General features: G+C 46.4%; 1 protein-coding gene across 1 annotated transcript in view; it reads right to left on the bottom strand.

The window, feature by feature from the left end:
- The window catches only part of LOC139365255 (polycomb protein suz12-A-like), a 40943-nt gene that overhangs the window by 10813 nt on the left and 6690 nt on the right, over nucleotides 1–23440 (bottom strand). Inside the window, exons 4-9 of the mRNA XM_071102762.1 lie at nucleotides 21826–21894; nucleotides 19019–19068; nucleotides 13996–14081; nucleotides 13329–13572; nucleotides 6361–6460; nucleotides 2379–2484 (exon numbers count right to left, since the gene is read on the bottom strand). Of these exons, the coding sequence (XP_070958863.1) occupies nucleotides 2379–2484; nucleotides 6361–6460; nucleotides 13329–13572; nucleotides 13996–14081; nucleotides 19019–19068; nucleotides 21826–21894 (655 nt within the window). The remainder of the gene's footprint in view (nucleotides 1–2378; nucleotides 2485–6360; nucleotides 6461–13328; nucleotides 13573–13995; nucleotides 14082–19018; nucleotides 19069–21825; nucleotides 21895–23440) is intronic.

Genomic DNA, 23440 nt, shown 5'->3' with positions numbered 1-23440 from the left:
ACTTAGCCTGTACTGGGAGTCTGGACCTTGTCATGTTAGCTCCCCACTTAGTCTGGACTGAGAGTCTGGACTGTATCATGTTAGCTCCCCACTTAGCCTGGACTGTATCATGTTAGCTCCCCACTTAGCCTCCACTGGGAGTCTGGACTGTATCATGTTGGCTCTGCACTTAGCCTGTACTGAGAGTCTGGACTGTATCATGTTAGCTCCCCACTTAGTCTGGACTGTATCATGTTAGCTCCCCACTTAGCCTCCACTGGGAGTCTGGACTGTATCATGTTGGCTCTGCACTTAGCCTGTACTGAGAGTCTGGACTGTATCATGTTAGCTCCCAACTTATTCTGGACTGAGAGTCTGGACTGTATCATGTTAGCTCCCCACTTAGCCTGTACTGAGAGTCTGGACTGTATCATGTTAGCTCTCCACTTAGCCTGTACTGAGAGTCTGGACTGTATCATGTTAGCTCTCCACTTAGCCTGTACTGAGAGTCTGGACTGTATCATGTTAGCTCTCCACTTAGCCTGTACTGAGAGTCTGGACTGTATCATGTTAGCTCCCCACTTAGCCTGTACTGAGAGTCTGGACTGTATCATGTTAGCTCTCCACTTAGCCTGTACTGAGAGTCTGGACTGTATCATGTTAGCTCCCCACTTATTCTGGACTGAGAGTCTGGACTGTATCATGTTAGCTCCCCACTTAGTCTGGACTGAGAGTCTGGACTGTATCATGTTAGCTCTCCACTTAGCCTGTACTGAGAGTCTGGACTGTATCATGTTAGCTCCCCACTTAGTCTGGACTGTATCATGTTAGCTCTCCACTTAGCCTGTACTGGGAGTCTGGACTGTGTCATATTAGCTCCCCACTTAGTCTGGACTGTATCATGTTAGCTCTCCACTTAGCCTGTACTGGGAGTCTGGACTGTATCATGTTAGCTCCCCACTTAGTCTGGACTGTATCATGTTAGCTCCCCACTTAGCCTGTACTGGGAGTCTGGACTGTATCATGTTAGCTCTCCACTTAGCCTGTACTGGGAGTCTGGACTGTATCATGTTAGCTCCCCACTTAGCCTCCACTGGGAGTCTGGACTGTATCATGTTAGCTCTCCACTTAGTCTGGACTGTATCATGTTAGCTCCCCACTTAGTCTTGACTGTATCATGTTAGCTCCCCACTTAGTCTGGACTGTATCATGTTAGCTCTCCACTTAGCCTGCACTGGGAGTCTGGACTGTATCATGTTAGCTCTCCACTTAGCCTGCACTGGGAGTCTGGACTGTATCATGTTAGCTCCCCACTTAGTCTGGACTGTATCATGTTAGCTCCCCACTTAGCCTCCACTGGGAGTCTGGACTGTATCATTTTAGCTCTCCAGTTAGTCTGGACTGTATCATGTTAGCTCCCCACTTAGTCTGGACTGTATCATGTTAGCTCTCCACTTAGCCTCCACTGGGAGTCTGGACTGTATCATTTTAGCTCTCCAGTTAGTCTGGATTGTATCATGTTAGCTCCCCACTTAGTCTGGACTGTATCATGTTAGCTCCCCACTTAGCCTCCACTGGGAGTCTGGACTGTATCATTTTAGCTCTCCAGTTAGTCTGGACTGTATCATGTTAGCTCCCCACTTAGTCTGGACTGTATCATGTTAGCTCTCCACTTAGCCTCCACTGGGAGTCTGGACTGTATCATTTTAGCTCTCCAGTTAGTCTGGATTGTATCATGTTAGCTCCCCACTTAGTCTGGACTGTATCATGTTAGCTCCCCACTTAGCCTCCACTGGGAGTCTGGACTCCAGTTCATCTGACTGGATCAGGAGCCTAACTATTGAACAGAGTAGTAGCTGAGTTCATCTGACTGGATCAGGAGCCATTCTGGGACTTGTTAATATACCTTTTATTTATTTACATTTAACTTTATTTAACTAGGCAAGTCAGTTAAGAACAAATTTCTCTTATTTACAATGAGGGCCTGCCAAAAGGCAAATGGCCTCCTGCGGGGACGAGGGCTGGGATTAAAAATGATATATACACACACATATAATATAAATATATATATATATATATATATATATATATATATATATATATATATATATATAATATATATATTATATATATAAATTATATATATATATATATATATTATATATATATAATATATATAATATATATAATATATATTATATATATATATAAAAAATATAGGACAAAACACACATCACGACGAGAGACAACACAACAGTACATAAAGAGAGACCTAAAGACAACAACATAGCAAGGCAGCAGCACATGACAACACAGGTATTGTTTTGGTTTGGAGTAACGTGATACTAAACCTGGTTTCCAAGTCCAAATTGTGGTCTGGTGACAACACACACACACACCTTTCCATCCAGGTTCGTTTCCCAGGTGGCTCTCTTCTTGTTGACAGGACAGTCCACCATCTGCTGCATAGACACCTCATACTCTCCATCTAACAACTGCAGACGCCTACACACACACACACGGAAACATTAACAGCAACAGATACAGCCCATCCAACAACTGCAGACACCTGAAAGGTCTTCCAGAGCTTCATATCGGTGATGAAGAGTCGGTTTTTGTAAAGAAAGGTGATTTCTAGACGGCCAACTGCAATGCAGTTGTTGTGGGACAAGCCCCACAGTCCTCCAGAGACGCACGCGGGACAAGCCCCACAGTCCTCCAGAGACGCGGGACAAGCCCCACAGTCCTCCAGAGACGCGGGACAAGCCCCACAGTCCTCCAGAGACGTGGGACAAGCCCCACAGTCCTCCAGAGACGCGGGACAAGCCCCACAGTCCTCCAGAGACGCGGGACAAGCCCCACAGTCCTCCAGAGACGCGGGACAAGCCCCACAGTCCTCCAGAGACGTGGGACAAGCCCCACAGTCCTCCAGAGACGCGGGACAAGCCCCACAGTCCTCCAGAGACGCGGAACAAGCCCCACAGTCCTCCAGAGACGTGGAACAAGCCCCACAGTCCTCCAGAGACGTGGGACAAGCCCCACAGTCCTCCAGAGACGCGGGACAAGCCCCACAGTCCTCCAGAGACGTGGAACAAGCCCCACAGTCCTCCAGAGACGCGGGACAAGCCCCACAGTCCTCCAGAGACGCGGAACAAGCCCCACAGTCCGCCAGAGACGCACGCGGGACAAGCCCCACAGTCCTCCAGAGACGCGGGACAAGCCCCACAGTCCTCCAGAGACGCGGGACAAGCCCCACAGTCCTCCAGAGACACGGGACAAGCCCCACAGTCCTCCAGAGACGCGGGACAAGCCCCACAGTCCTCCAGAGACGTGGGACAAGCCCCACAGTCCTCCAGAGACAAGCCCCACAGTCCTCCAGAGACGTGGGACAAGCCCCACAGTCCTCCAGAGACGCGGGACAAGCCCCACAGTCCTCCAGAGACGTGGGACAAGCCCCACAGTCCGCCAGAGACGCACGCGGGACAAGCCCCACAGTCCTCCAGAGACGCACGCGGGACAAGCCCCACAGTCCTCCAGAGACGCGGGACAAGCCCCACAGTCCTCCAGAGACGCGGGACAAGCCCCACAGTCCTCCAGAGACGCGGGACAAGCCCCACAGTCCTCCAGAGACGCGGGACAAGCCCCACAGTCCTCCAGAGACGCGGGACAAGCCCCACAGTCCTCCAGAGACGCGGAACAAGCCCCACAGTCCTCCAGAGACGCGGAACAAGCCCCACAGTCCTCCAGAGACGCGGGACAAGCCCCACAGTCCTCCAGAGACGTGGGACAAGCCCCACAGTCCTCCAGAGACGCGGGACAAGCCCCACAGTCCTCCAGAGACGCGGGACAAGCCCCACAGTCCTCCAGAGACGCGGGACAAGCCCCACAGTCCTCCAGAGACGTGGGACAAGCCCCACAGTCCTCCAGAGACGTGGACCAAGCCCCACAGTCCTCCAGAGACGTGGAACAAGCCCCACAGTCCTCCAGAGACGTGGAACAAGCCACGCAGTCCTCCAGAGACGCGGAACAAGCCCCACAGTCCTCCAGAGACGCGGGACAAGCCCCACAGTCCTCCAGAGACGTGGGACAAGCCCCACAGTCCGCCAGAGACGCACGCGGGACAAGCCCCACAGTCCTCCAGAGACGCACGCGGGACAAGCCCCACAGTCCTCCAGAGACGCGGGACAAGCCCCACAGTCCTCCAGAGACGCGGGACAAGCCCCACAGTCCTCCAGAGACGCGGGACAAGCCCCACAGTCCTCCAGAGACGCGGGACAAGCCCCACAGTCCTCCAGAGACGCGGGACAAGCCCCACAGTCCTCCAGAGACGCGGAACAAGCCCCACAGTCCTCCAGAGACGCGGAACAAGCCCCACAGTCCTCCAGAGACGCGGAACAAGCCCCACAGTCCTCCAGAGACGCGGGACAAGCCCCACAGTCCTCCAGAGACGCGGGACAAGCCCCACAGTCCTCCAGAGACGCGGGACAAGCCCCACAGTCCTCCAGAGACGCGGGACAAGCCCCACAGTCCTCCAGAGACGCGGGACAAGCCCCACAGTCCTCCAGAGACGCGGGACAAGCCCCACAGTCCTCCAGAGACGTGGGACAAGCCCCACAGTCCTCCAGAGACGTGGACCAAGCCCCACAGTCCTCCAGAGACGTGGAACAAGCCCCACAGTCCTCCAGAGACGTGGAACAAGCCACGCAGTCCTCCAGAGACGCGGAACAAGCCCCACAGTCCTCCAGAGACGTGGAACAAGCCTGCCAGAGACGTGGAACAAGCCACGCAGTCCTCCAGAGACGCGGAACAAGCCCGCCAGAGACGTGGAACAAGCCCCACAGTCCCCCGGAGACGTGTGCAGCATATGAGTGAGAATTAAAAAGAGACAGTGTGTGTTTGTGTGTGAAAGAGGAATAACAAAAGAACACAACCCTGTATGTGTGTCTCTGTGTGTGTGTGTGTGTGTGTACACATACTATACTGGTGAGTATCTAAAGTCCAAGAGTAGTAAACCAACTACAATTCAGACAAGTGAGGACATTCAGCCGGTCCTCACTTGTTAAAGTCTATTTTATGGTTAGGTTTAGGGGTTAGGTTTAGGGGTTAAGTTTTAGGGTTAGGTTTAGGGGTTAAGTTTTAGGGTTAGGTTTAGGGGTTAAGTTTTAGGGTTAGGTTTAGGGGTTAAGTTTAAGGGTTAGGTTTAGGGCTTAAGTTTTAGGGTTAGGTTTAGGGGTTAAGTTTAAGGGTTAGGTTTAAGGGTTAAGTTTTAGGGGTTAAGTTTTAGGGTTAGGTTTAGGGGTTAAGTTTTAGGGTTAGGGTTAGGGGTTAAGTTTTAGGGTTAGGTTTAGGGGTTAAGTTTAAGGGTTAGGTTTAGGGGTTAAGTTTAAGGGTTAGGTTTAGGGGTTAGGGGTTAAGTTTAAGGGTTAGGGGTTAAGTTTAAGGGTTAGAGGTTAAGTTTTAGGGTTAGGTTTAGGGGTTAAGTTTTAGGGTTAGGTTTAGGGGTTAAGTTTTAGGGTTAGGTTTAGGGGTTAAGTTTTAGGGTTAGGTTTAGGGGTTAAGTTTTAGGGTTAGGTTTAGGGGTTAAGTTTTAGGGTTAGGTTTAGGGGTTAAGTTTAAGGGTTAGGGGTTAAGATTTAGGGTTAGGTTTAGGGGTTAAGTTTTAGGGTTAGGTTTAGGGGTTAAGTTTTAGGGTTAGGTTTAGGGGTTAAGTTTTAGGGTTAGGTTTAGGGGTTAAGTTTTAGGGTTAGGTTTAGGGGTTAAGTTTAAGGGTTAGGTTTAGGGGTTAAGTTTTAGGGTTAGGTTTAGGGGTTAAGTTTAAGGGTTAGGTTTAGGGGTTAAGTTTAAGGGTTAGGTTTAGGGGTTAAGTTTTAGGGTTAGGTTTAGGGGTTAAGTTTTAGGGTTAGGTTTAGGGGTTAAGTTTAAGGGTTAGGTTTAGGGGTTAAGTTTAAGGGTTAGGTTTAGGGGTTAAGTTTAAGGGTTAGGTTTAGGGGTTAAGTTTTAGGGTTAGGGGTTAAGTTTTAGGGTTAGGTTTAGGGGTTAAGTTTTAGGGTTAGGTTTAGGGGTTAAGTTTTAGGGTTAGGTTTAGGGGTTAAGTTTAAGGGTTAGGTTTAGGGGTTAAGTTTTAGGGTTAGGTTTAGGGGTTAAGTTTTAGGGTTAGGTTTAGGGGTTAAGTTTTAGGGTTAGGTTTAGGGGTTAAGTTTAAGGGTTAGGTTTAGGGGTTAAGTTTTAGGGTTAGGTTTAGGGGTTAATTTTAAGGGTTAGGTTTAGGGGTTACGTTTTAGGGTTAGGGAAAATAAGAACTTGAATGGGAATCAAATTGTTGGTTCCCAAAAAGTCCTCAAGTATAGTAAGACATATCTCTCTGTGTGTGTGTGTCTGTACCTGTTCTTATCAAACACAGTCATCTGAGCTACGAACGTCGTTTCTCCAACTTCTTCTTGTCTGACGGTGGAGCTTCTCTTCTTCCTGTTACACACATCCTCTGTACCAATACAAGACTGGGGTTAACACACACACACACACATCCTCTGTACCAATACAAGATTGGGGTTAACACACACACACATCCTCTGTACCAATACTAGACTGGGGTTAACACACACACACATCCTCTGTACCAATACAAGACTGGGGTTAACACACACACACACCCTCTGTACCAATACAAGACTAGGGTTAACACACACACACACACACACACACATCCTCTGTACCAATACAAGAATGGGGTTAACACACACACACATCCTCTGTACCAATACAAGACTGGGGTTAACACACACACACATCCTCTGTACCAATACAAGACTGGGGTTAACACACACACACACACATCCTCTGTACCAATACAAGACTGGGGTTAACACACACACACACACACACATCCTCTGTACCAATACAAGACTGGGGTTAACACACACACACATCCTCTGTACCAATACAAGACTAGGGTTAACACACACATCCTCTGTTCCAATACAAGACTGGGGTTAACACACACACACACACACACACACACACACACACACACACACACACACACACACACACACACACATCCTCTATTCCAATACAAGACTGGGGTTAACAAACACACACACACACACACACACACACATCCTCTGTTCCAATAGAAGACTGGGGTTAACACACACACACATCCTCTGTTCCAATACAAGACTGGGGTTAACACACACACACACACATCCTCTGTACCAATACAAGACTGGGGTTAACACACACACACACACACACACACATCCTCTGTTCCAATACAAGACTGGGGTTAACACACACACACATCCTCTGTTCCAATACAAGACTGGGGTTAACACACACACACATCCTCTGTACCAATACAAGACTGGGGTTAACACACACACACACACACATCCTCTGTTCCAATACAAGACTGGGGTTAACACACACACACATCCTCTGTTCCAATACAAGACTGGGGTTAACACACACACACATCCTCTGTTCCAATACAAGACTGGGGTTAACACACACACACACACACACACACACATCCTCTGTACCAATACAAGACTAGGGTTAACACACACACACACACGCATCCTCTGTTCCAATAGAAGACTGGGGTTAACACACACACACACACACATCCTCTGTTCCAATACAAGACTGGGGTTAACACACACACACACACACACACATCCTCTGTACCAATACAAGACTGGGGTTAACACACACACACACACACACACACATCCTCTGTACCAATACAAGACTGGGGTTAACACACACACATCCTCTGTTCCAATACAAGACTGGGGTTAACACACACACACATCCTCTGTTCCAATACAAGACTGGGGTTAACACACACACACATCCTCTGTTCCAATACAAGACTGGGGTTAACACACACACACATCCTCTGTTCCAATACAAGACTGGGGTTAACACACACACACACACACATCCTCTGTACCAATACAAGACTGGGGTTAACACACACACACACACACACATCCTCTGTTCCAATACAAGACTGGGGTTAACACACACACACATCCTCTGTTCCAATACAAGACTGGGGTTAACACACACACACATCCTCTGTTCCAATACAAGACTGGGGTTAACACACACACATCCTCTGTTCCAATACAAGACTGGGGTTAACACACACACACATCCTCTGTTCCAATACAAGACTGGGGTTAACACACACACACACACATCCTCTGTTCCAATACAAGACTGGGGTTAACACACACACACACACACACATCCTCTGTACCAATACAAGACTGGGGTTAACACACACACATCCTCTGTTCCAATAAAAGACTGGGGTTAACACACACACACATCCTCTGTTCCAATACAAGACTGGGGTTAACACACACACACATCCTCTGTTCCAATACAAGACTGGGGTTAACACACACACACATCCTCTGTTCCAATACAAGACTGGGGTTAACACACACACACACACACACACATCCTCTGTACCAATACAAGACTGGGGTTAACACACACATCCTCTGTTCCAATACAAGACTGGGGTTAACACACACACACACACACACACACACACACATCCTCTATTCCAATACAAGACTGGGGTTAAAACACACACACACACACACACATCCTCTGTTCCAATAGAAGACTGGGGTTAACACACACACACATCCTCTGTTCCAATACAAGACTGGGGTTAACACACACACACACACACATCCTCTGTACCAATACAAGACTGGGGTTAACACACACACACATCCTCTGTTCCAATACAAGACTGGGGTTAACACACACACACATCCTCTGTTCGAATACAAGGCTAGGGTTAACACACACACACACACACACATCCTCTGTTCCAATACAAGACTGGGGTTAACACACACACACATCCTCTGTTCCAATACTAGACTGGGGTTAACACACACACACATCCTCTGTTCCAATACAAGACTGGGGTTAACACACACACACATCCTCTGTTCCAATACTAGACTGGGGTTAACACACACACACATCCTCTGTACCAATACAAGACTGGGGTTAACACACACACACACACACATCCTCTGTTCCAATACAAGACTGGGGTTAACACACACACACACATCCTCTGTTCCAATACAAGACTGGGGTTAACACACACACACATCCTCTGTTCCAATACAAGACTGGGGTTAACACACACACACACACACACACACATCCTCTGTACCAATACAAGACTAGGGTTAACACACACACACACATCCTCTGTACCAATACAAGACTAGGGTTAACACACACACACACACACGCATCCTCTGTTCCAATAGAAGACTGGGGTTAACACACACACACACACATCCTCTGTTCCAATACAAGACTGGGGTTAACACACACACACACATCCTCTGTACCAATACAAGTCTAGGGTTAACACACACACACACACACACACATCCTCTGTTCCAATACAAGACTGGGGTTAACACACACACACACACACGCATCCTCTGTTCCAATAGAAGACTGGGGTTAACACACACACACACACATCCTCTGTTCCAATACAAGACTGGGGTTAACACACACACACACACATCCTCTGTACCAATACAAGACTGGGGTTAACACACACACACACACACACACATCCTCTGTTCCAATACAAGACTGGGGTTAACACACACACACACACACACATCCTCTGTTCCAATACAAGACTGGGGTTAACACACACACACACACACACACACACATCCTCTGTACCAATACAAGACTGGGGTTAACACACACACATCCTCTGTTCCAATACAAGACTGGGGTTAACACACACACACATCCTCTGTTCCAATACAAGACTGGGGTTAACACACACACACATCCTCTGTTCCAATACAAGACTGGGGTTAACACACACACACATCCTCTGTTCCAATACAAGACTGGGGTTAACACACACACACATCCTCTGTTCCAATACAAGACTGGGGTTAACACACACACACATCCTCTGTTCCAATACAAGACTGGGGTTAACACACACACACACACACACATCCTCTGTTCCAATACAAGACTGGGGTTAACACACACACACACACACACACACATCCTCTGTTCCAATACAAGACTGGGGTTAACACACACACACATCCTCTGTTCCAATACAAGACTGGGGTTAACACACACACACATCCTCTGTTCCAATACAAGACTGGGGTTAACACACACACACATCCTCTGTTCCAATACAAGACTGGGGTTAACACACACACACACACACATCCTCTGTACCAATACAAGACTGGGGTTAACACACACACACACACACACACACGCATCCTCTGTTCCAATAGAAGACTGGGGTTAACACACACACACACACATCCTCTGTACCAATACAAGACTGGGGTTAACACACACACACACACACATCCTCTGTACCAATACAAGACTGGGGTTAACACACACACACACACATCCTCTGTACCAATACAAGACTGGGGTTAACACACACACACACACATCCTCTGTTCCAATACAAGACTGGGGTTAACACACACACACATCCTCTGTTCCAATACAAGACTGGGGTTAACACACACACACACACATCCTCTGTACCAATACAAGACTGGGGTTAACACACACACACACATCCTCTGTTCCAATACAAGACTGGGGTTAACACACACACACATCCTCTGTTCCAATACAAGACTGGGGTTAACACACACACACATCCTCTGTTCCAATACAAGACTGGGGTTAACACACACACACACATCCTCTGTTCCAATACAAGACTGGGGTTAACACACACACACACACACACACATCCTCTGTACCAATACGAGACTGGGGTTAACACACACACACATCCTCTGTTCCAATACAAGACTGGGGTTAACACACACACACACACATCCTCTGTACCAATACAAGACTGGGGTTAACACACACACACACACATCCTCTGTTCCAATACAAGACTGGGGTTAACACACACACACACATCCTCTGTTCCAATACAAGACTGGGGTTAACACACACACACACACACATCCTCTGTTCCAATACAAGACTGGGGTTAACACACACACACACACACACATCCTCTGTTCCAATACAAGACTGGGGTTAACACACACACACACACACATCCTCTGTACCAATACAAGACTGGGGTTAACACACACACACACATCCTCTGTTCCAATACAAGACTGGGGTTAACACACACACACATCCTCTGTTCCAATACAAGACTGGGGTTAACACACACACACACATCCTCTGTTCCAATACAAGACTGGGGTTAACACACACACACACACACACATCCTCTGTACCAATACAAGACTGGGGTTAACACACACACACATCCTCTGTTCCAATACAAGACTGGGGTTAACACACACACACATCCTCTGTTCCAATACAAGACTGGGGTTAACACACACACACACACACACACACATCCTCTGTACCAATACAAGACTGGGGTTAACACACACACACACACACACGCATCCTCTGTTCCAATAGAAGACTGGGGTTAACACACACACACACACATCCTCTGTTCCAATACAAGACTGGGGTTAACACACACACACATCCTCTGTTCCAATACAAGACCGGGGTTAACACACACACACACACATCCTCTGTACCAATACAAGACTGGGGTTAACACACACACACACATCCTCTGTTCCAATACAAGACTGGGGTTAACACACACACACATCCTCTGTTCCAATACAAGACTGGGGTTAACACACACACACATCCTCTGTTCCAATACAAGACTGGGGTTAACACACACACACACATCCTCTGTTCCAATACAAGACTGGGGTTAACACACACACACACACACACATCCTCTGTACCAATACAAGACTGGGGTTAACACACACACACACACACACACATCCTCTGTTCCAATACGAGACTGGGGTTAACACACACACACATCCTCTGTTCCAATACAAGACTGGGGTTAACACACACACACACACATCCTCTGTACCAATACAAGACTGGGGTTAACACACACACACACATCCTCTGTTCCAATACAAGACTGGGGTTAACACACACACACACATCCTCTGTTCCAATACAAGACTGGGGTTAACACACACACACACACACACACATCCTCTGTTCCAATACAAGACTGGGGTTAACACACACACACACACATCCTCTGTTCCAATACAAGACTGGGGTTAACACACACACACACATCCTCTGTACCAATACAAGACTGGGGTTAACACACACACACACATCCTCTGTTCCAATACAAGACTGGGGTTAACACACACACACATCCTCTGTTCCAATACAAGACTGGGGTTAACACACACACACACATCCTCTGTTCCAATACAAGACTGGGGTTAACACACACACACACATCCTCTGTACCAATACAAGACTGGGGTTAACACACACACACACACACACACACACATCCTCTGTACCAATACAAGACTGGGGTTAACACACACACACACATCCTCTGTTCCAATACAAGACTGGGGTTAACACACACACACATCCTCTGTTCCAATACAAGACTGGGGTTAACACACACACACATCCTCTGTTCCAATACAAGACTGGGGTTAACACACACACACACATCCTCTGTTCCAATACAAGACTGGGGTTAACACACACACACACACACACACACATCCTCTGTACCAATACAAGACTGGGGTTAACACACACACACACACACACACACATCCTCTGTTCCAATACGAGACTGGGGTTAACACACACACACACACACACATCCTCTGTACCAATACAAGACTAGGGTTAACACACACACACACATCCTCTGTACCAATACAAGACTAGGGTTAACACACACACACACACATCCTCTGTTCCGATACAAGACTGGAGTTAACACACACACACATCCTCAGTACCAATACAAGACTGGGGTTCACACACACACACACATCCTCAGTGCCAAATCAAGACTGGGGTTCACACACACACCCTGTACCAATACAAGACTGGGGTTCACACACACACACACCCTGTACCAATACAAGACTGGGGTTCACACACACACACACACACCCTGTACCAATACAAGACTGGGGTTCACACACACACACACACACTGTTACAATACAAGACTGGGGTTAACACACACACACACATCCTCTGTACCAATACAAGACTGGGGTTAACACACACACACACACACACACACACCCCCCCCTGTACCAATACAAGCCTGGGGTTAACACACATCCTCAGTACCAAATCAAGACTGGAGTTCCCCCCACCCACATGTAGTTTAACTCCAGCACTAAGCCCACCTATATTCTCATTGGTCTGTCCATTGACCAGTCCGTTGTGCTGCGTCCTGCCTGGTCCAGACACTCTGAACAACAGGGAGTAGGACTTGACCGTGTGGCCGTTGCTGGCATCAAACTCACTACTGGACACCACCAGAGAAGGACAGGAGCCCGGCTTGGACTGACTGCTGGGACTGCTGCTGTCTGGGTTCAGAGGCACCTGTTTCTTCCCTGTAGGAACCTGCTTCACTGGACAGCTCACATCCTGGAGGTGGGAGAGAACAGGGGGAGTGGAAATGTGTATGGGAGAGTGGGGTGAAAAGAGAGAAGAGGATGAGAGAGATAGAGGGAGTGGGAATGTGTATGGGAGAGTGGGGAGAAAAGAGAGGATGAGAGAGAACGGGGGAGTGGAAATGTGTATGGGAGAGTGGGGAGTGGGAATGTGTATGGGAGAGTGGGGAGTGGGAATGTGTATGGGAGAGTGGGGAGTGGAAATGTGTATGGGAGAGTGGGGAGTGGAAATGTGTATGGGAGAGTGGGGAGTGGGAATGTGTATGGGAGAGTGGGGAGTGGAAATGTGTATGGGAGAGTGGGGAGTGGAAATGTGTATGGGAGAGTGGGGAGTGGAAATGTGTATGGGAGACACACACATTTTTGTCACTTAGCAGACGCACTCTCTCTCTCTTACCTTCCTCTTCTTGTGACAGACTTTAACCAGCAGCACCTCTAGAGAAACAAAGTTCTGCTCATTCTCTGAGGCTACGGATGACTTCTCTGTAGAGGGAATGAGAAGACAGTAACCGTCAGGATGAGAGGGGAATAAGGAGACAGTAACCGTCAGGATGAGAGGGGAATAAGGAGACAGTAACCGTCGGGATGAGAGGGGAATAAGGAGACAGTAACCGTCAGGATGAGAGGGGAATAAGGAGACAGTAACCGTCAGGATTAGAGGGGAATGAGGAGACAGTAACCGTCAGGATGAGAGGGGAATGAGAAGACAGTAACCGTCAGGATGAGAGGGGAATGAGGAGACAGTAACCGTCAGGATTAGAGGGGAATAAGAAGAGAGTAACCGTCGGGATGAGAGGGGAATAAGAAGACAGTAACTGTCAGGATGAGAGGGGAATAAGAAGACAGTAACCGTCGGGATGAGAGGGGAATAAGAAGACAGTAACCGTCAGGATTAGAGGGGAATAAGGAGACAGTAACCGTCAGGATTAGAGAGGAATAAGGAGACAGTAACCGTCAGGATGAGAGGGGAATGAGAAGACAGTAACCGTCAGGATGAGAGGGGAATGAGGAGACAGTAACCGTCAGGATGAGAGGGGAATGAGAAGACAGTAACCGTCAGGATGAGAGGGGAATGAGAAGACAGTAACCGTCAGGATGAGAGGGGAATAAGAAGAGAGTAACCGTCGGGATGAGAGGGGAATAAGAAGACAGTAACCGTCAGGATTAGAGAGGAATAAGGAGACAGTAACCGTCAGGATGAGAGGGGAATAAGGAGACAGTAACCGTCAGGATGAGAGGGGAGTAACCGTCAGGATGAGAGGGGAATAAGAAGAGAGTAACCGTCGGGATGAGAGGGGAATGAGAAGACAGTAACCGTCAGGATTAGAGGAGAATAAGAAGACAGTAACCGTCAGGATGAGAGGGGAATAAGAAGACAGTAACCGTCAGGATGAGAGGGGAATAAGAAGACAGTAACCGTCAGGATGAGAGGGGAATAAGAAGACAGTAACCGTCAGGATGAGAGGGGAATAAGAAGACAGTAACCGTCAGGATGAGAGGGGAATAAGAAGACAGTAACCGTCGGGATGAGAGTGGAAAAATAAGACAGTAACCGTCGGGATGAGAGGGGAATAAGAAGACAGTAACCGTCAGGATGAGAAGGGAATAAGAAGACAGTAACCGTCAGGATGAGAGGGGAATAAGAAGACAGTAACGGTCAGGATGAGAGGGGAATAAGCAGACAGTAACCGTCAGGATGAGAGGGGAATGAGAAGACAGTAACCGTCAGGATGAGAGGGGAATAAGGAGACAGTAACCGTCAGGATGAGAGGGGAATAAGAAGACCGTAACCGTCAGGATGAGAGGGGAGTAACCGTCAGGATGAGAGGGGAATAAGAAGACAGTAACCGTCAGGATGAGAGGGGAAAAAGAAGACAGTAACCGTCGGGATTAGAGGGGAATAAGGAGACAGTAACCGTCAGGATTAGAGGGGAATAAGAAGACCGTAACCGTCAGGATTAGAGGGGAATAAGAAGACAGTAACCGTCAGGATGAGAGGGGAATAAGAAGACAGTAACCGTCAGGATGAGAGGGGAATAAGAAGACAGTAACCGTCAGGATGAGAGGGGAAAAAGAAGACAGTAACCGTCGGGATTAGAGGGGAATAAGGAGACAGTAACCGTCAGGATTAGAGGGGAATAAGAAGACCGTAACCGTCAGGATTAGAGGGGAATAAGGAGACAGTAACCGTCAGGATGAGAGGGGAATAAGAAGACAGTAACCGTCAGGATTAGAGGGGAATAAGAAGACAGTAACCGTCAGGATGAGAGGGGAATAAGAAGACAGTAACCGTCGGGATGAGAGGGGAGTAACCGTCAGGATGAGAGGGGAATAAGAAGACAGTAACCGTCAGGATTAGAGGGGAATAAGAAGACAGTAACCGTCAGGATTAGAGGGGAATAAGGAGACAGTAACCGTCGGGATTAGAGGGGAAAAAGGAGACAGTAACCGTCAGGATTAGAGGGGAATAAGAAGACCGTAACCGTCAGGATTAGAGGGGAATAAGAAGACAGTAACCGTCAGGATGAGAGGGGAATGAGAAGACAGTAACCGTCAGGATGAGAGGGGAATGAGGAGACAGTAACCGTCAGGATGAGAGGGGAATGAGAAGACAGTAACCGTCATGATGAGAGGGGAATAAGAAGACAGTAACCGTCGGGATGAGAGGGGAATAAGAAGACAGTAACCGTCAGGATTAGAGAGGAATAAGGAGACAGTAACCGTCAGGATGAGAGGGGAATAAGGAGACAGTAACCGTCAGGATGAGAGGGGAGTAACCGTCAGGATGAGAGGGGAATAAGAAGAGAGTAACCGTCGGGATGAGAGGGGAATGAGAAGACAGTAACCGTCAGGATGAGAGGGGAATAAGAAGACAGTAACCATCAGGATGAGAGGGGAGTAACCGTCAGGATGAGAGAGGAATAAGAAGACAGTAACCGTCGGGATGAGAGGGGAATGAGAAGACAGTAACCGTCAGGATTAGAGGAGAATAAGAAGACAGTAACCGTCAGGATGAGAGGGGAATAAGAAGACAGTAACCGTCAGGATGAGAGGGGAATAAGAAGACAGTAACCGTCAGGATGAGAGGGGAATAAGAAGACAGTAACCGTCAGGATGAGAGGGGAATAAGAAGACAGTAACCGTCAGGATGAGAGGGGAATAAGAAGACAGTAACCGTCGGGATGAGAGTGGAAAAATAAGACAGTAACCGTCGGGATGAGAGGGGAATAAGAAGACAGTAACCGTCAGGATGAGAAGGGAATAAGAAGACAGTAACCGTCAGGATGAGAGGGGAATAAGAAGACAGTAACCGTCAGGATGAGAGGGGAATAAGGAGACAGTAACCGTCAGGATGAGAGGGGAATGAGAAGACAGTAACCGTCAGGATGAGAGGGGAATAAGGAGACAGTAACCGTCAGGATGAGAGGGGAATAAGAAGACCGTAACCGTCAGGATGAGAGGGGAGTAACCGTCAGGATGAGAGGGGAATAAGAAGACAGTAACCGTCAGGATGAGAGGGGAATAAGAAGACAGTAACCGTCAGGATGAGAGGGGAATAAGGAGACAGTAACCGTCAGGATGAGAGGGGAATGAGAAGACAGTAACCGTCAGGATGAGAGGGGAATAAGGAGACAGTAACCGTCAGGATGAGAGGGGAATAAGAAGACCGTAACCGTCAGGATGAGAGGGGAGTAACCGTCAGGATGAGAGGGGAATAAGAAGACAGTAACCGTCAGGATGAGAGGGGAAAAAGAAGACAGTAACCGTCGGGATTAGAGGGGAATAAGGAGACAGTAACCGTCAGGATTAGAGGGGAATAAGAAGACCGTAACCGTCAGGATTAGAGGGGAATAAGAAGACAGTAACCGTCAGGATGAGAGGGGAATAAGAAGACAGTAACCGTCAGGATGAGAGGGGAATAAGAAGACAGTAACCGTCAGGATGAGAGGGGAATAAGAAGACAGTAACCGTCAGGATGAGAGGGGAATAAGAAGACAGTAACCGTCAGGATGAGAGGGGAATAAGAAGACAGTAACCGTCAGGATGAGAGGGGAATAAGAAGACAGTAACCGTCGGGATGAGAGTGGAAAAATAAGACAGTAACCGTCGGGATGAGAGGGGAATAAGAAGACAGTAACCGTCAGGATGAGAAGGGAATAAGAAGACAGTAACCGTCAGGATGAGAGGGGAATAAGAAGACAGTAACCGTCAGGATGAGAGGGGAATAAGGAGACAGTAACCGTCAGGATGAGAGGGGAATGAGAAGACAGTAACCGTCAGGATGAGAGGGGAATAAGGAGACAGTAACCGTCAGGATGAGAGGGGAATAAGAAGACCGTAACCGTCAGGATGAGAGGGGAGTAACCGTCAGGATGAGAGGGGAATAAGAAGACAGTAACCGTCAGGATGAGAGGGGAAAAAGAAGACAGTAACCGTCGGGATTAGAGGGGAATAAGGAGACAGTAACCGTCAGGATTAGAGGGGAATAAGAAGACCGTAACCGTCAGGATTAGAGGGGAATAAGAAGACAGTAACCGTCAGGATGAGAGGGGAATAAGAAGACAGTAACCGTCAGGATGAGAGGGGAAAAAGAAGACAGTAACCGTCAGGATGAGAGGGGAAAAAGAAGACAGTAACCGTCGGGATTAGAGGGGAATAAGGAGACAGTAACCGTCAGGATTAGAGGGGAATAAGAAGACCGTAACCGTCAGGATTAGAGGGGAATAAGGAGACAGTAACCGTCAGGATGAGAGGGGAATAAGAAGACAGTAACCGTCAGGATTAGAGGGGAATAAGAAGACAGTAACCGTCAGGATGAGAGGGGAATAAGAAGCCAGTAACCGTCGGGATGAGAGGGGAGTAACCGTCAGGATGAGAGGGGAATAAGAAGACAGTAACCGTCAGGATTAGAGGGGAATAAGAAGACAGTAACCGTCGGGATTAGAGGGGAATAAGGAGACAGTAACCGTCAGGATTAGAGGGGAATAAGAAGACCGTAACCGTCAGGATTAGAGGGGAATAAGGAGACAGTAACCGTCAGGATGAGAGGGGAATAAGAAGACAGTAACCGTCAGGATTAGAGGGGAATAAGAAGACAGTAACCGTCAGGATGAGAGGGGAATAAGAAGACAGTAACCGTCGGGATGAGAGGGGAGTAACCGTCAGGATGAGAGGGGAATAAGAAGACAGTAACCGTCAGGATTAGAGGGGAATAAGGAGCCAGTAACCGTCAGGATTAGAGGGGAATAAGGAGACAGTAACCGTCAGGATTAGAGGGGAATAAGAAGACAGTAATTGTCAGGATTTAAACAAATACTGTGCATGTGATATCTGATTAAATTGATATTTGCCATCGTCCCTGCAAACAAGTTAAACACTTACCGACCATCATCCCTACAAACATCAAGTTAAACACTTACCGACTTTATGAAAGAACCCAGTGAAGGTGAGTTGCAGGTGTGAAGCCAGGCTGGAGACAGAGTTATACAAGAGTTACCAAAAAGACCTTAGATCTCATTATTTCAGGTATGAATGGATTCATTCAGGACTATGGATATCAAGCACTTTGGGAGTTAAAGTAATAGTCCACTCAAAAAAAATATTCTGGTATTCTACTCATTGATACAGTCCCATTTTGTTTTGCAAGTCATTGGTTAAAGTACATGACTTTGGCCTGGAGAACTTTCAACTAGGAAAATGATACAGTGATGATGTGGCCTGCTACAACAGTGGACTAATGGAAAGAGACCAGAGCTGTGTTCGAATACCCATACTAACATACTGTATACTACCTACTTAATGAGTACCCATACTAACATACTGTATACTACCTACTTAATGAGTACCCATACTAACATACTGTATACTACCTACTTAATGAGTACCCATACTAACATACTGTATACTACCTACTTAATGAGTACCCATACTAACATACTGTATACTACCTACTTAATGAGTACCCATACTAACATACTGTATACTACCTACTTAATGAGTACCCATACTAACATACTGTATACTACCTACTTAATGAGTACCCATACTAACATACTGTATACTACCTACTTAATGAGTACCCATACTAACATACTGTATACTACCTACTTAATGAGTACCCATACTAACATACTGTATACTACCTATTTAATGAGTACCCATACTAACATACTGTATACTACCTATTTAATGAGTACCCATACTAACCTACTGTATACTACCTACTTAATGAGTACCCATACTAACATACTGTATACTATCTACTTAATGAGTACCCATACTAACATACTGTATACTACCTACTTAATGAATACCCATACTAACATACTGTATACTACCTACTTAATGAGTACCCATACTAACATACTGTATACTACCTACTTAATGAGTACCCATACTAACATACTGTATACTACCTACTTAATGAGTACCCATACTAACATACTGTATACTACCTACTTAATGAGTACCCATACTAACCTACTGTATACTACCTACTTAATGAGTACCCATACTAACATACTACCTACTTAATGAGTACCCATACTAACATACTGTATACTACCTACTTAATGAGTACCCATACTAACATACTGTATACAACCTACTTAATGAGTACCCATACTAACATACTACCTACTTAATGAGTACCCATACTAACATACTGTATACTACCTACTTAATGAGTACCCATACTAACATACTGTATACTACCTACTTAATGAGTACCCATACTAACATACTTTATACTACCTACTTAATGAGTACCCATACTAACATACTGTATACTACCTACTTAATGAGTACCCATACTAACATACTGTATACTACCTATTTAATGAGTACCCATACTAACCTACTGTATACTACCTACTTAATGAGTACCCATACTAACATACTGTATACTACCTACTTAATGAATACCCATCCTAACATACTGTATACTACCTACTTAATGAGTACCCATACTAACATACTGTATACTACCTACTTAATGAGTACCCATACTAACATACTGTATACTACCTACTTAATGAGTACCCATACTAACATACTGTATACTACCTACTTAATGAGTACCCATACTAACATACTGTATACTACCTACTTAATGAGTACCCATACTAACATACTGTATACTACCTACTTAATGAGTACCCATACTAACATACTGTATACTACCTACTTAATGAGTACCCATACTAACATACTGTATACTACCTACTTAATGAGTACCCATACTAACATACTGTATACTACCTACTTAATGAGTACCCATACTAACATACTGTATACTACCTACTTAATGAGTACCCATACTAACATACTGTATACTACCTACTTAATGAATACCCATCCTAACATACTGTATACTACCTACTTAATGAGTACCCATACTAACATACTGTATACTACCTACTTAATGAGTACCCATACTAACATACTGTATACTACCTACTTAATGAGTACCCATACTAACATACTGTATACTACCTACTTAATGAGTACCCATACTAACATACTGTATACTACCTACTTAATGAGTACCCATACTAACATACTGTATACTACCTACTTAATGAGTACCCATACTAACATACTGTATACTACCTACTTAATGAGTACCCATACTAACATACTGTATACTACCTACTTAATGAATACCCATACTAACATACTGTATACTACCTATTTAATGAGTACCCATACTAACATACTGTATACTACCTACTTAATGAGTACCCATACTAACATACTGTATACTACCTACTTAATGAGTACCCATACTAACATACTGTATACTACCTACTTAATGAGTACCCATACTAACATACTGTATACTACATACTTAATGAATATATACTATTAGTAAAAATGTAAGTAAACTGTAAACAAACAGTATCCTTTCAGTTGAGCGTACTAGCTCTTCGCCCGTCTGCAGGAAGTTGATTCTGTTGCTATGCAACCTCTTGCTAGCTTGTTAGCATAACAAATAACTAGCTAGACATTTTACGACTTCGGGTGTGTTCATAAATTCAAATCTGGACTGCCAGAGTTGTGTTGTCAGATTGTCTGTTTGTAAATTCAGAGTGTTTGGCTCTCAAAGTGTTAACCCTAGTGGGATTTGAACTTGCAACCTTCCGGTTACTAGTCCAATGCTACCCAGTCGCCCCAGTTAGTGTGGTTAGTATCGGAACACAGCTCTGGAAGATGATGGTCTGTTTACCTGTGTGCCTTCTGCTCAGCCCTCTTCTTCTCCACTCTGTACAGCAGGTGATCCACCCTGGAGGACTTCCTGACCCCCCCCCCAGAGAACCCCCCCCCAGGGTTAATAGACAGAACACACTGGGGATTTACACTGCATCTCTGAGGCTGTGTCCTCCTCCTCCTCCACACTTGTGTTGCATACTCCCCGTCAAGGATTTAACCACGCTGGAAAGGTGCCCCACCCACTGCTCCACCCACTGCCCCACCCACTGCCCCACCCACTGTTCCTAGGCCGTCATTGAAAATAAGAACTTGTTCTTAACTGACTTGCCTAGTTAAATAAAGGTAAAATAAAATAAAAAACTGCTCCACCCACTTCCCCACCCACTGCTCCACCCACTGCCCCTACAACCATCCAATGATGTTAAATCCATGACAGGAAGTGTGAAAGTGGGAGAATCAGACGTCACCACTAAATGAAGATATATATCATCGTAAAGTGAGGATGTATTCAACCCACTGAGCTCTGTACACTCCTTGAAAATGGAGTGAAAATGGCAGATTTTGGGGGTATTTATAAATCTCCTAAACTGTAACAGTGGCTGTACGGTAAGACGCTATACATGATGTCAGAGCTCAGTGGCTGTACAGTAACATGCTATACATGAGGTCAGAGCTCAGTGTCTGTACAGTAACACGACATCAGAGCTCAGTGTCTGTACAGTAACACGCTATACATGACGTCAGAGCTCAGTGTCTGTTCAGTAACATGCTATACATGACATCAGAGCTCAGTGTCTGTACAGTAACATGCTATACATGACGTCAGAGCTCAGTGTCTGTACAGTAACATGCTATACATGATGTCAGAGCTCAGTGTCTGTACAGTAACATGCTATACATGATGTCAGAGCTCAGTGTCTGTACAGTAACATGCTATACATGACGTCAGAGCTCAGTGTCTGTACAGTAACATGCTATACATGACGTCAGAGCTCAGTGTCTGTACAGTAACATGCTATACATGACGTCAGACCTCAGGCTCTGTGCTTCACAGCTCTGTATGGGTTTTGACTGACAGCCGTTATGAACTAGAGCCCCGTACGTGACCAGAAGTTGTCCCCATCCCTGCCCCTAAATGGGCAACTTTTGTACATTTTTTGTTGACCGAGGGAAGGAAATGCCGTGAATGAAGAGGACTCAAATGTATTTATAAAGATGAGACGTTGAGGACTATAATAAACACTGCTTTGATGTGATACAAGCAAACCAATCATTTCCAGATGATAAAACTACACAGCGTCGACACATTCCAAGATGACATGGCGCCATATCCTGGGTTGTTCCGTTCAGAATGAGCCGGGTTCGTCACCTCGGCACACGCACCAGAATGCACTCACGACTCCTTCCCACAGGCACCAGAATGCACTCACGACTCCTTCCTACACGCACCAGAATGCACTCACGACTCCTTCCTACAGGCACCAGAATGCACTCACGACTCCTTCCTACAGGCACCAGAATGCACTCCCGACTCCTTCCTACAGGCACCAGAATGCACTCACGACTCCTTCCTACAGGCACCAGAATGCACTCCCGACTCCTTCCTACAGGCACCAGAATGCACTCACGAC

This window comes from Oncorhynchus clarkii, chromosome 13, assembly GCF_045791955.1.
Source record: "Oncorhynchus clarkii lewisi isolate Uvic-CL-2024 chromosome 13, UVic_Ocla_1.0, whole genome shotgun sequence".
Lineage (NCBI taxonomy): Eukaryota > Metazoa > Chordata > Actinopteri > Salmoniformes > Salmonidae > Oncorhynchus > Oncorhynchus clarkii.
The sequence above is the reverse complement of the archived record's forward strand: the minus strand, read 5'-3'. Positions and strand labels throughout refer to the sequence as shown.